Source organism: Arabidopsis thaliana (assembly GCF_000001735.4).
Source record: "Arabidopsis thaliana chromosome 1 sequence".
NCBI lineage: Eukaryota > Viridiplantae > Streptophyta > Magnoliopsida > Brassicales > Brassicaceae > Arabidopsis > Arabidopsis thaliana.
Genome location: NC_003070.9, coordinates 2,304,288 through 2,316,605, shown reverse-complemented (window position 1 = coordinate 2,316,605; position 12,318 = coordinate 2,304,288). Strand labels below are relative to the sequence as shown.

Below are 12,318 nucleotides of genomic sequence, written 5' to 3'. Positions count from 1 at the left end.
AAACTTGTCTTGATTCGGAAAGATTCTTTTCAGACAACAGATAGACCCAAGAAGTTGCCTGATCGACTTATATTTCTGAGTGAAATTTAAAAGAAAAGAAAAGAGACAAGGGCATATTCTTTTATATTATCTCTGTAGAGAGAGTAAAAACAATTAATTAGTTCTTATCTTTCATCTGCTTCATCATCTTCTTTCTAGTCTCTCTCTCTCTCTTCACCGCGTACACAGTAACACAGACCCTTTTTCCCTCTTACTCAAGGTTCTTCTTTGTCATCTTGTTGCCGAATCCACAAAGAGGTACGCTTTCTTCTCTGAAATCTCCCTGCTTTGTAATTTTTACTCTCTTCTCTTCTCATCTTCTTCAGTGCTCTGCTTTTTTGGTTTTGGTGATTGATCAGGAGAATAAAGATTCGACCTTTATTAGATATTAACGACTCTGGATTTTTGGGTTTTTGGAGTTGGATCCACATGGGTTCTTATCCGGATGGATTCCCTGGATCCATGGACGAGTTGGATTTCAATAAGGACTTTGATTTGCCTCCCTCCTCAAACCAAACCTTAGGTTTAGCTAATGGGTTCTATTTAGATGACTTAGATTTCTCATCCTTGGATCCTCCAGAGGCATATCCCTCCCAGAACAACAACAACAACAACATCAACAACAAAGCTGTAGCAGGAGATCTGTTATCATCTTCATCTGATGACGCTGATTTCTCTGATTCTGTTTTGAAGTATATAAGCCAAGTTCTTATGGAAGAGGATATGGAAGAGAAGCCTTGTATGTTTCATGACGCTTTGGCTCTTCAAGCTGCTGAGAAATCTCTCTATGAGGCTCTTGGTGAGAAATACCCTTCTTCGTCTTCTGCTTCTTCTGTGGATCATCCTGAGAGATTGGCTAGTGATAGCCCTGACGGTTCTTGTTCAGGTGGTGCTTTTAGTGATTACGCTAGCACCACTACCACTACTTCCTCTGATTCTCACTGGAGTGTTGATGGTTTGGAGAATAGACCTTCTTGGTTACATACACCTATGCCGAGTAATTTTGTTTTCCAGTCTACTTCTAGGTCCAACAGTGTCACCGGTGGTGGTGGTGGTGGTAATAGTGCGGTTTACGGTTCAGGTTTTGGCGATGATTTGGTTTCGAATATGTTTAAAGATGATGAATTGGCTATGCAGTTCAAGAAAGGGGTTGAGGAAGCTAGTAAGTTCCTTCCTAAGTCTTCTCAGCTCTTTATTGATGTGGATAGTTACATCCCTATGAATTCTGGTTCCAAGGAAAATGGTTCTGAGGTTTTTGTTAAGACGGAGAAGAAAGATGAGACAGAGCATCATCATCATCATAGCTATGCTCCTCCTCCCAACAGATTAACTGGTAAGAAAAGCCATTGGCGCGACGAAGATGAAGATTTCGTTGAAGAAAGAAGTAACAAGCAATCAGCTGTTTATGTTGAGGAAAGCGAGCTTTCTGAAATGTTTGATAAGATCTTGGTATGTGGCCCTGGGAAACCTGTATGCATTCTTAACCAGAACTTTCCTACAGAATCCGCTAAAGTCGTGACCGCACAGTCAAATGGAGCAAAGATTCGTGGGAAGAAATCAACTTCTACTAGTCATAGTAACGATTCTAAGAAAGAAACTGCTGATTTGAGGACTCTTTTGGTGTTATGTGCACAAGCTGTATCAGTGGATGATCGTAGAACCGCCAACGAAATGCTAAGGCAGATACGAGAGCATTCTTCGCCTCTAGGCAATGGTTCAGAGCGGTTGGCTCATTATTTTGCAAATAGTCTTGAAGCACGCTTAGCTGGGACCGGTACACAGATCTACACCGCTTTATCTTCGAAGAAAACGTCTGCAGCAGACATGTTGAAGGCTTACCAGACATACATGTCGGTCTGCCCTTTCAAGAAAGCTGCTATCATATTTGCTAACCACAGCATGATGCGTTTCACTGCAAACGCCAACACGATCCACATAATAGATTTCGGAATATCTTACGGTTTTCAGTGGCCTGCTCTGATTCATCGCCTCTCGCTCAGCAGACCTGGTGGTTCGCCTAAGCTTCGAATTACCGGTATAGAGCTTCCTCAGCGCGGTTTTAGACCAGCGGAAGGAGTTCAGGAGACAGGTCATCGCTTGGCTCGATACTGTCAGCGACACAATGTTCCGTTTGAGTACAACGCAATTGCTCAGAAATGGGAAACGATCCAAGTCGAAGACTTAAAGCTTCGACAAGGAGAGTATGTGGTTGTGAACTCTTTGTTCCGTTTCAGGAACCTTCTAGATGAGACCGTTCTGGTAAACAGCCCGAGAGATGCAGTTTTGAAGCTGATAAGAAAAATAAACCCGAATGTCTTCATTCCAGCGATCTTAAGCGGGAATTACAACGCGCCATTCTTTGTCACGAGGTTCAGAGAAGCGTTGTTTCATTACTCGGCTGTGTTTGATATGTGTGACTCGAAGCTAGCTAGGGAAGACGAGATGAGGCTGATGTATGAGAAAGAGTTTTATGGGAGAGAGATTGTGAATGTTGTGGCTTGTGAAGGAACAGAGAGAGTGGAGAGACCAGAGACATATAAGCAGTGGCAGGCGAGACTGATCCGAGCCGGATTTAGACAGCTTCCGCTTGAGAAGGAACTGATGCAGAATCTGAAGTTGAAAATCGAAAACGGGTACGATAAAAACTTCGATGTTGATCAAAACGGTAACTGGTTACTTCAAGGGTGGAAAGGTAGAATCGTGTATGCTTCATCTCTATGGGTTCCTTCGTCTTCATAGATGTTGTTTCTTACGTTCTAAGCGACTGGGATTTATGTAGGGCTTTTCTGTTGATAGTCTCTCGCCAACACGAGTGGATTAAGTTCAGAGTTAGGGTTCTTGAACACTAGAATGTTGTTATATTATGCTTGTGACATAGCGTGTGTAAGAGTGTAGCCTAAGAGATATAGTACTCATTGCATGATCTTTTGCTATATGTTCATGTAATCTTTTGTTGCATAAATAATGAAAAGTTACATTTTTTTCAGTGTCTTGTTTATACAGTTCTATTGCAGAGTGTGACATCTCGTCATCTCGTACTACAAAACACACCGAAAAGTAGATAATCATGTACTAGGACGACATAATCAGAAATAATAATGAAAACTTTAAAACCTGGAAAGTGAAAACCCCTATGAAAGCCTACTAGTACTAATCAGAAGTATTACATCATTTTAACTAAAGTCTTACAATTATTGATTGAACAACAAACAACAAACAACAAACAATAATTTCAAAATCAAACAAATAATCCATCCAATAAACTTTCCTAACTATTATATCCAGGATTTGTTTATAACGCCGAAAGAGTTGAATATTTATTTGGAGACAGAAAAATATAGTTACTCAAAAACGTGACACCCACTCAATTTCGAGTTTTTCTGACATAAAAGTATTTCTTCATGTACTAGTACAATAATACGTGGTGAGAATCTCACAATATATGTCAGAATGGCATTGTGGGATCAGATCTGGAGGGGTCCTTTTCACTTTCTTGTGTTTATTTATTGTCGCTGTTCTATATAATTATTACGATGAAGTCACTTTATGTTATCATATTTCGTTTGTTTGTTGATATAGTATTCATCAGCTAACATCAACTATTTTTTAAATAATTCGTACTGGTCAAATAATCAACTCCACCTATCAGGAACCTTTAATAATCTTGCTCTCCAAGTTTTACATATGATTTTTTGTCAACTTGAAACTGTTGGAATCACATATTTATTTTATATGCAAACACATTTGACTTTACATCAAAATAATAATAATCATAAAACAAGAGTTGATCAAGTAACATATACATAATTTTGATATAGACACCATCTAAAAGCGGCCGGAATATGTAATTTAGAAATTTTGTTAGTATTTTTAGAATCCAAGATCGTACATATGTAAATCAAAAACATCACTTCTATGGTTCACATAATTATAAATTAATAATTTGTACGGTTTGACCGCATCTATTATATATATAAAAAAATGTCTAACATATCCCAAATGAGAAGCATCTCGAGCTATTTATAAAATACTATACAAATTTTAAAAATCAGTAAGTACACTTGTTGTTATTAAGAAAATAATGATCCTAAGTAACTCGTCGACATATTCAATTTTGGCAACTACTTTCTTGAAGCAAACAAAATTATAAGCTAGTATCAACAAACATATGGATCATTTAAGCTTCGATAAGCGGTCAACATATGGGGGAATTAGGAGACAAATCACTACTTAAAAAGAACCACTAGTCATTACTTTTTGTGGATAACATGACAATCACTACAATAAAAACTGGGCCCATCAAGCCCAAGAATACTCTTAATGACAAGTCAAAAGAGAGATAGTTTTGAGTTTTGACTCCTCGGACGAATCGCAAGACTGGTCTTGTCCCCCTTTCGAGTTTCCCGGGAAACTTCCTCCTTCCTCTAATCTCTCTACAGTTCTCAATTTCTTGCTTCTTCTCTCACGCTTAGCAATTATACCCAATCCCATTTGAATATTACTCTTCGCCAACATGTCCTTAAATTATCTCTTTTTAATGAATTGATCGATAAAGTTCTCACCTTTATGCCTCCTCCTACTTTTTCCACTTAATCATCCCACTTCCTCTTCAGATGTAAGCAATGTTGTCTAGAGTCCTCCTCTGATTCAGATTTCGTTGCTGAATCTTTTGTAAAACTCTGTTCTTTGTATGTCGAGAAGCCAAATTCAGGGAATTTAGGGTTTTACAAAAAAATAAAAAAGAGTTTCTTTTTTTGGATGATGGAATCGAATTACTCAGGTGTGGTCAACGGCTACGATGTGAGTTTCTTACCAACTTCGATTCCGGATCTTGGATTCGGTGTTCCTTCTTCTAGTGATTTTGATCTTCGGATGGATCAATACTATCACCAACCTTCGATTTGGGTTCCAGATCAAGATCATCACTTTTCTCCACCAGCTGATGAGATTGATTCTGAAAACACCCTTTTGAAATATGTAAACCAGCTCCTTATGGAAGAGAGTCTCGCTGAGAAGCAGTCTATCTTCTATGATTCCTTGGCTCTTCGACAAACCGAGGAAATGTTGCAGCAAGTCATCAGCGACTCGCAGACTCAGTCTTCTATACCTAATAATTCGATTACTACCAGTAGTAGTAGTAATAGTGGTGATTATAGTAACAGCAGCAATTCTAGTGTACGCATCGAGAATGAAGTGTTGTTTGATAATAAACATCTTGGTGATTCTGGTGTTGTGTCATTTCCAGGGTCTAACATGTTGCGTGGAGGTGAGCAATTCGGGCAGCCAGCGAATGAGATTCTTGTCAGGAGTATGTTTAGTGATGCAGAATCAGTTCTGCAGTTTAAGAGAGGGTTAGAGGAAGCTAGCAAGTTTCTTCCTAATACTGATCAATGGATCTTTAATCTTGAGCCTGAGATGGAAAGAGTTGTTCCGGTGAAAGTAGAGGAAGGATGGTCAGCTATCTCGAAAACTAGGAAGAATCATCACGAGCGGGAAGAAGAAGAAGATGATCTAGAGGAAGCTAGGAGGAGGAGTAAGCAATTCGCAGTGAATGAGGAAGATGGGAAATTAACAGAAATGTTTGATAAGGTTTTGCTTCTTGATGGTGAATGCGATCCGCAGATTATCGAAGATGGCGAAAATGGTTCAAGCAAGGCTCTGGTTAAGAAAGGCCGCGCGAAAAAGAAGAGTCGAGCGGTTGATTTCCGCACACTTCTCACACTATGCGCACAATCTGTTTCTGCAGGGGATAAGATTACGGCTGATGATTTGCTGAGGCAGATAAGGAAGCAATGTTCACCTGTTGGTGATGCATCACAGAGACTAGCTCATTTCTTCGCCAATGCACTTGAGGCGCGTCTTGAAGGTAGCACAGGAACTATGATCCAGAGTTATTACGATTCCATTTCCTCCAAGAAACGAACAGCTGCACAGATTCTTAAATCCTATAGTGTGTTCTTGTCTGCGTCTCCGTTTATGACTTTGATCTATTTCTTCTCCAACAAGATGATTCTTGATGCTGCCAAGGATGCTTCGGTTCTTCATATAGTCGATTTTGGGATCCTTTATGGTTTCCAGTGGCCGATGTTTATACAGCACTTATCAAAGAGCAACCCCGGACTACGGAAACTACGGATTACCGGTATCGAGATTCCTCAACATGGGCTTCGTCCAACTGAAAGAATACAGGATACAGGTCGAAGACTGACAGAGTATTGCAAACGGTTTGGTGTTCCATTTGAATACAATGCAATTGCGTCTAAGAACTGGGAAACAATCAAGATGGAGGAGTTCAAGATCCGACCAAACGAAGTTCTTGCAGTTAATGCTGTGCTCCGATTCAAGAACCTCCGAGATGTGATTCCAGGGGAAGAGGATTGCCCGAGGGACGGATTTCTAAAACTGATCAGAGACATGAACCCTAACGTTTTCCTCAGCTCGACAGTCAATGGATCTTTCAACGCACCGTTCTTCACCACACGGTTCAAAGAAGCTTTGTTTCACTACTCGGCACTCTTTGACTTGTTTGGTGCGACTCTGTCCAAAGAAAACCCGGAGAGGATACATTTCGAAGGGGAGTTTTACGGGAGAGAAGTGATGAATGTGATAGCATGTGAAGGAGTAGATAGAGTGGAGAGACCTGAGACGTACAAGCAATGGCAAGTGAGGATGATAAGGGCTGGATTTAAACAGAAGCCAGTGGAGGCAGAGCTTGTGCAGTTATTTAGGGAAAAGATGAAGAAATGGGGTTATCATAAAGACTTTGTCCTTGATGAAGATAGTAATTGGTTCTTACAAGGTTGGAAAGGTCGCATCCTCTTCTCTTCTTCTTGTTGGGTCCCTTCTTAGCTTTTGTGTTCATCACAGAATATCCATGTAATCCCAAGTCCTGTTTTATTATTTTTGTTCTAGAGGCAGAGCTTGTGGAGTCATTGATGTATCATTTGTTTTGGTGTACTTAATTTGCTTTACTTTTGCTGTATACAATGACATTCTACTGTCTAAATACGATGAGTTTGAAATTGGAAAAAGATAGATTTTATATATAAAGTGAAAACTTTGTTACTTTTCCAGAAAGAACAATCAATCCCTCCGTGCTAAAACAGAAAGATACAGAAGCGTGTTTTGTTATTGCCTTGGATTAAATGTACAATGAGTAGTAGTAACCTTTGGGTGTCTCCAACAGCTACGTCGGAACTACCTGTGGCTCAAGAGGCGGAATTCCATCATCCTCCACAGGCTTCACCGGCACAGACTCCTTCTGGCTCTCCTTCTCCGACTCTTCAAATCCAGATTTAAACCTGTCGTAATTCGTTGTCTCACCCGACTTAAACGGACGCTCGCCCAATACTTTAGTGAGATCATCCTGATGCAAAACCTCCTTCTCTAGCAAGAGCTCAGCGATCTGAGCCACTTGCTCTTTGTGTTCCTCTATCAGCTCAACCGTCCGCTTGTAAGCTTTCCCCACCCATTCTCGGACCTCTTCATCTATCATCGCACCGGTTCTGTTGCTGTACGGCTTGGAGAACTCGTCTTCCCGTTGTGGGAATGAAAGCAATCCTATCTTGTCGCTGAATCCGTACACTGCCACTTGCGCATAAGTCATCTTAGTCACCTTTTCCAGATCGTTCTGAGCCCCAGTGGATATTCTTCCAATCAATACCTGCAATCAAAACCCACCAGAAAAATTAACAGGATTCACATCTTCAACAACAAATAACAGAAAGTTTATGACCTGAAACCTTAATGAGTTCTTGACTTCTGTAAGAGGAAACAACTCAACAAACTGTCTACCAACCAACTGTCTATGTCCTAATTTATGGTTTCTATTTCTTTATTTCCTTTTCCTGGAGTGCTTTGCTTAGCATTTTAATATGAGGATGTTAGAGAACTTTGTAGGTTTATGGGTTTTCAACAATAGACAAAACTTTGGGCTTTGTTTAATGATTTTACGTTTTGGGTTTGGTTGGTCCTTTTGCAACTTTTTGGATTTTTATCACTCTTAACACCACCAGTTCACACCCAGAAGAAGTTGAAGTTGATAGAAAGATTTACCTGTTCAGCTGCCCGGCCCCCGAGAGTCATGCAAGTCATATCAAAGAGTTGTTCTTTTGTCATGAGCAAGTTTTCATTTGGAACATACTGGGCAAATCCGAGCGCTGCTGTGCCACGAGGAACAATAGTCACCTTTAGCAACGGTTCCGCATGTTCCAGGAACCACCCAGCAACCGCATGGCCAGATTCATGATATGCAACTGTACGGCGCTCCAGCTTGCTTATTACCTGCGGTCATGAAACCACCAAAAGAGATTGTAGAACATTCAGGTTTCCGTTGTAGAAAGAAAAAAAAATCGTGCTGATAATATACGTCACCAATTTGTTGGGTTTCAAATTTGAGATTTATCCTAGATTCCTAAGGAGCAGGTTCCAATATAAACGAAAATGAACAAATAATAATATAAAAAACTGGCAATACGCCAAACAGTTGAATTTTGTTGATAAAGGCGAAAGCACATACCCGGTTTTTCTTCTCCAGACCACCAATAACACGATCGATTGCAGAGTCAAAGTGCGCCATTGTAACTGTTGCTCCTTCATGTCTGGCAGCAATAAGAGCCGCCTCGTTACAGACATTCGCAATGTCAGCTCCAGCAAATCCGGGAGTGAGGGCTGCAAGCCTTTGTGAGTAATATGAGGGCTCGTGATCAAGTTTGATCTTCTTCAGGTATATCTGGAATATCTGATCACGGCCTTTAATATCAGGTTTATCTATGGTTATCTGGCGATCAAACCGGCCAGGCCGTAATAAAGCTTTATCAAGAATATCTGGCCTGTTAGTCCCAGCAAGGACGACAACTCCAGCGGTAGTACCAAATCCATCCATTTCAACTAGCAGTTGATTAAGTGTGCTTTCACGCTCATCATTTCCACCAGAGAAACCTCCACGTCCCCTCGCACGGCCAATCGCATCGATCTCATCAATAAATATTATGCTAGGTGCACACTGTCTAGCCTCTTGAAACAAGTTTCTCACTCTGGAAGGTCCAACACCAACAAACATCTCCATGAAATCTGAACCAGATATTGAGAGAAACGGTACAGCTGATTCTCCTGCAGTAGCTTTTGCTAGAAGGGTCTTTCCAGTCCCGGGTGGGCCAACTAAAAGCGCACCTTTTGGGATTTTAGCTCCCAAATCTTCATATTTCTTTGGGTTCTGAAGGAAATGCACAAATTCCATAATTTCTTGTTTAGCCTCCTCGCATCCCGCAACATCTTTAAAATATATCTGGCAAAAAACAAAATAGATCAGTAGTAAATCTCAATAGCATCATGAATTGGAAATGAAGATGGTAATTCAACTTCTCCACCCTGATTGAAATGCTGACCTTATTCTTGGAGTTTTTATCTGCTCTCGTTATTTGAGCTTTCCCTATATTGAAAATTCCACGGCCAGCCTTCCCACCAGGTCCGCCTAAACCTCCCAGTCCACCTTGCATCCGTCTTGCCCCAAAAATTAGCGTAGCCACGAGAAGTAAAGTCGGTGCAAATCTCAATAGTTCCTGGTACCAGATAGTTTCACTGACGTAGGTGACAGGAACAAAGTCATGAGAATTAACGCCTATAGCTTCTTGGGCCTCTTCTAGTTTCTCCTCAAATGATTCAACACTACCAATATTAAAGTAGTACTTATACTGACCACCACGTCCTTTAGCAGGAACTCCATTACCAGGACCTTGAACAACTTCTTCCGTTGTTTGGCTTTTTGGTGAACTCCTCACATAGACTTTTGCGACTTCTTTATTGGAAACATCTATGTGATCCACTAAACCAGCCTCGAGGAGCTTGTTTTTGAACTCCTGGAAACTAATCTGAACCAACAAATATAACACGGATAATTAGTTGACATTCCTCAGGCCCACACGTCTGCAGTTATATAGATAACATGATACACAGAGTATAGTTGGACATGCTTGCCTGTTGCTGTTCTCGGGAACCAAGAGAGAAAGTAGAAAGGATTAAAGCAATGGCCATAAGAGGAATTAACATATTTTGATATTCATTTGAGAACGCGTCCCCAGCATTTTCGTTTTCATTTTTCTTTGAACCATCTGCATCGCAACAAATACATATTCAATTACTACAATCTTCAAACAAACTTTCACAATCCTTTCAAAATGAATAGTTGTCAACAATCCTACAATTGTGTGCCTAATTATCAATTCAATAAGACGATAAAATGATTCCCGAAACTCTCAAATGTATCAACTAGTCTACTCAATTTCTTTTCCATAGTACCAAATGGATTCGACATCCAAAAATACGAGAATGTTACATAAACCGTCACCTCTGGATTCAGATTTCTGCTCATTCTTGGGTGCTTTCTTACTGTCTTTTGGATAGTAGTTCTCATAATCTGCAAAAGAAAAGCAATTTAGGCTTCCAATTCTCTCTCAAATTACTGTGAACACCTAATTTGATCCGTATAAAAATTTAGGGTTTGCTACATACTCTTCTTCTTTGGGGTTTGACTAGAAAAGAACCGACGCAATCTAGGGTTAGCGAAAGCACGGCTTAAATCACCGGCTTCTAGTCCCTTTCGAGCAGCAAAAGAAGCAAAGTGCCGCCTCAAAAACCCTAATCCACCATCCACCTGATTGACGGCCGCCTCGAGATTCTGCGGCGCTCGTAACCTCCCTTGGTTAAATACCGCCGATCTCACACCACCGCCGTACACAAATCCCTAATTTCACCGGAAAATTGAAAAAAATAGGAAATTAAACACAAAATTAACAAGCGTCGGAAAAAAAGCATCACAACGAAACGAACCTTAGAACGTGAGGATCGAGCGAGGGAAGAACCAAGCTTGGAGAATATCATTGTCAGATAATCAGAACGAACAAAAGTGAGCTCGCATAATATATAGAAACCCAAAATCGGAGATCTAATCAAAACCCAAAAGGAGAAAGATGGCAGCTTTGGTTTCAGATAGAGCAAAGTAACAAAATTTTAACAAGTGAAAATGTGGTGATTGAAAAAAATAAAGAGCCCAGAACGAAATTTGTGATTTTTATGGTGTTTGTTGAGGACAACAATTTATGTCACACTTTTGAGCTGCTTGGGAACCAAGACATCAACGCGTTCCAGACTCCAACATATGTTGTTGTTCCGTGGATTATTTCAACCGGTTTAGTCTTTCAACTAAAAACCAACCGGTTATTTATTTCGCAAATCTTTAACGTGGTTAATGGCCTTAGCTCCAGTAAATTCGGGCCCTTGTTTAGCTTAATGGGCTTCGTTTTAACTAAGCCACATTATAAACGAGCATTTGACTCGAGTGGGGTATGTGTGGCAACTATTCCCACCTGAATATAACTACGCTTTAGCACGTGGCAGTACGTTCCTCCACGTGTAAGTTTCTAGACCGCAAGTACCTAGCAACTTCCAGAACAAGCTACGGTCACTTCCAAAACTAGTGTAATAAAGAAGCAATCTAATTAAGAACCTTATTAGGAAAGTGCGAGAGAGCGGACAAAAATGGAGGAGAAAAACTACGACGACGGAGATACGGTGACGGTTGATGATGATTATCAGATGGGATGCACGACGCCTACACGTGATGATTGCCGGATACCAGCATATCCGCCTTGTCCACCTCCGGTGAGAAGGAAGAGATCGCTACTAGGCTTTGGGAAGAAGAGGGAACCACCGAAGAAGGGATATTTTCAGCCGCCGGATCTAGACTTGTTCTTCTCGGTGGTAGCAGCCTCCCAAGCGGCAACCTAGTTGCGCTTAGATTGTGACTCCTCTTTGACTTATATTGTCCCGTTGGTGTGTGTGTATTAGATTGTGACTCCTCTGTGACTTATATTGTCCCGTTGGTGTGTGTGTATATATATTTAGTGTTTCGGCTTCTTTTTTTGGATGTAGTCATGTAGGATACGCAGAACAATGTTTGTATGAACTTTATGTTGAACTAGTTTGGTTTTGAACTTTTGATGTTAATTATTCCTTTTTTGTTTTGTTTGTTTTCTGTCAGGTTGGGAAAAATATAAGTGTTTTTCTATATTTAATATAGAAATGGTCTTTGTATTATTTGTAGTCATGGACGCGTTTTAAGTTTTCATAACCGCTACACTAGTTATTTTCTCTCCAAGAATAAATTGAAAGCTATGTGGGTTAATATGGCATAACGAGGGATGGAAACTCTTAAAGAAAGTCTTCAAGTCCTGGCTTAAAGTTGTGTGGTATACATATCTAGTCCGAGGACCAATACTGATT

At 40.4% G+C, this 12,318-nt stretch overlaps 4 protein-coding genes across 7 annotated transcripts; 3 read left to right on the top strand and 1 right to left on the bottom strand.

The window, feature by feature from the left end:
* Nucleotides 1-98: 98 nt before the first annotated feature.
* On the top strand, nucleotides 99-3,025 carry SCL14 (SCARECROW-like 14). Its single transcript, NM_100627.5, has 2 exons — nucleotides 99-297; nucleotides 399-3,025. The coding sequence occupies exon 2, from the start codon at nucleotides 469-471 to the stop codon at nucleotides 2,776-2,778; it is 2,310 nt and encodes a 769-aa protein (NP_172233.1). The 5' UTR covers nucleotides 99-297; nucleotides 399-468; the 3' UTR covers nucleotides 2,779-3,025.
* A 1,181-nt stretch (nucleotides 3,026-4,206) lies between these two features.
* On the bottom strand, nucleotides 4,207-12,171 carry ftsh10 (FTSH protease 10). Its single transcript, NM_100625.4, has 8 exons — nucleotides 10,867-12,171; nucleotides 10,549-10,780; nucleotides 10,385-10,453; nucleotides 10,015-10,148; nucleotides 9,426-9,908; nucleotides 8,558-9,325; nucleotides 8,095-8,322; nucleotides 4,207-7,702 (listed from the first exon to the last, which is right to left on the bottom strand). The coding sequence occupies exons 1-8, from the start codon at nucleotides 10,915-10,917 to the stop codon at nucleotides 7,226-7,228; spliced, it is 2,442 nt and encodes an 813-aa protein (NP_172231.2). The 5' UTR covers nucleotides 10,918-12,171; the 3' UTR covers nucleotides 4,207-7,225.
* On the top strand, nucleotides 4,221-7,072 carry AT1G07520 (GRAS family transcription factor; the record flags this gene model as incomplete). 4 transcript variants are annotated; one of them, NM_001331706.1, is made up of 2 exons in its annotated part: nucleotides 4,403-4,839; nucleotides 5,285-7,064. In NM_001331706.1, one exon carries the CDS (start codon nucleotides 5,293-5,295, stop codon nucleotides 6,886-6,888), a length of 1,596 nt encoding a protein of 531 aa, NP_001322137.1. In that variant the 3' UTR covers nucleotides 6,889-7,064. The 4 variants fall into 4 exon arrangements, with proteins under 4 accessions (NP_001322139.1, NP_001322137.1, NP_001322138.1 ...); NM_001331704.1 differs by having other exon boundaries at nucleotides 4,410-5,214; nucleotides 5,285-7,072; NM_001331705.1 differs by having other exon boundaries at nucleotides 4,221-7,070.
* On the top strand, nucleotides 11,575-11,840 carry AT1G07500 (uncharacterized protein; the record flags this gene model as incomplete). Its single annotated transcript, NM_001331703.1, has 1 exon — nucleotides 11,575-11,840. The coding sequence occupies one exon, from the start codon at nucleotides 11,575-11,577 to the stop codon at nucleotides 11,821-11,823; it is 249 nt and encodes an 82-aa protein (NP_001318942.1). The 3' UTR covers nucleotides 11,824-11,840.
* Nucleotides 12,172-12,318: the final 147 nt, after the last annotated feature.

Excerpts from the sequence above, each read along its gene's own strand:
- SCL14 (NM_100627.5), top strand. The coding sequence starts at position 469 with ATGGGTTCTTATCCGGATGGATTCCCTGGATCCATGGACGAGTTGGAT.
- ftsh10 (NM_100625.4), bottom strand. The coding sequence starts at position 10,917 with ATGATATTCTCCAAGCTTGGTTCTTCCCTCGCTCGATCCTCACGTTCT. Across the intron at positions 10,149-10,384 it reads GCAGAAATCTGAATCCAGAG|ATGGTTCAAAGAAAAATGAA; the intron begins GTGACGGTTTAT and ends GTTGCGATGCAG. Across the intron at positions 7,703-8,094 it reads GGGGCCGGGCAGCTGAACAG|GTATTGATTGGAAGAATATC; the intron begins GTAAATCTTTCT and ends TTTTGATTGCAG.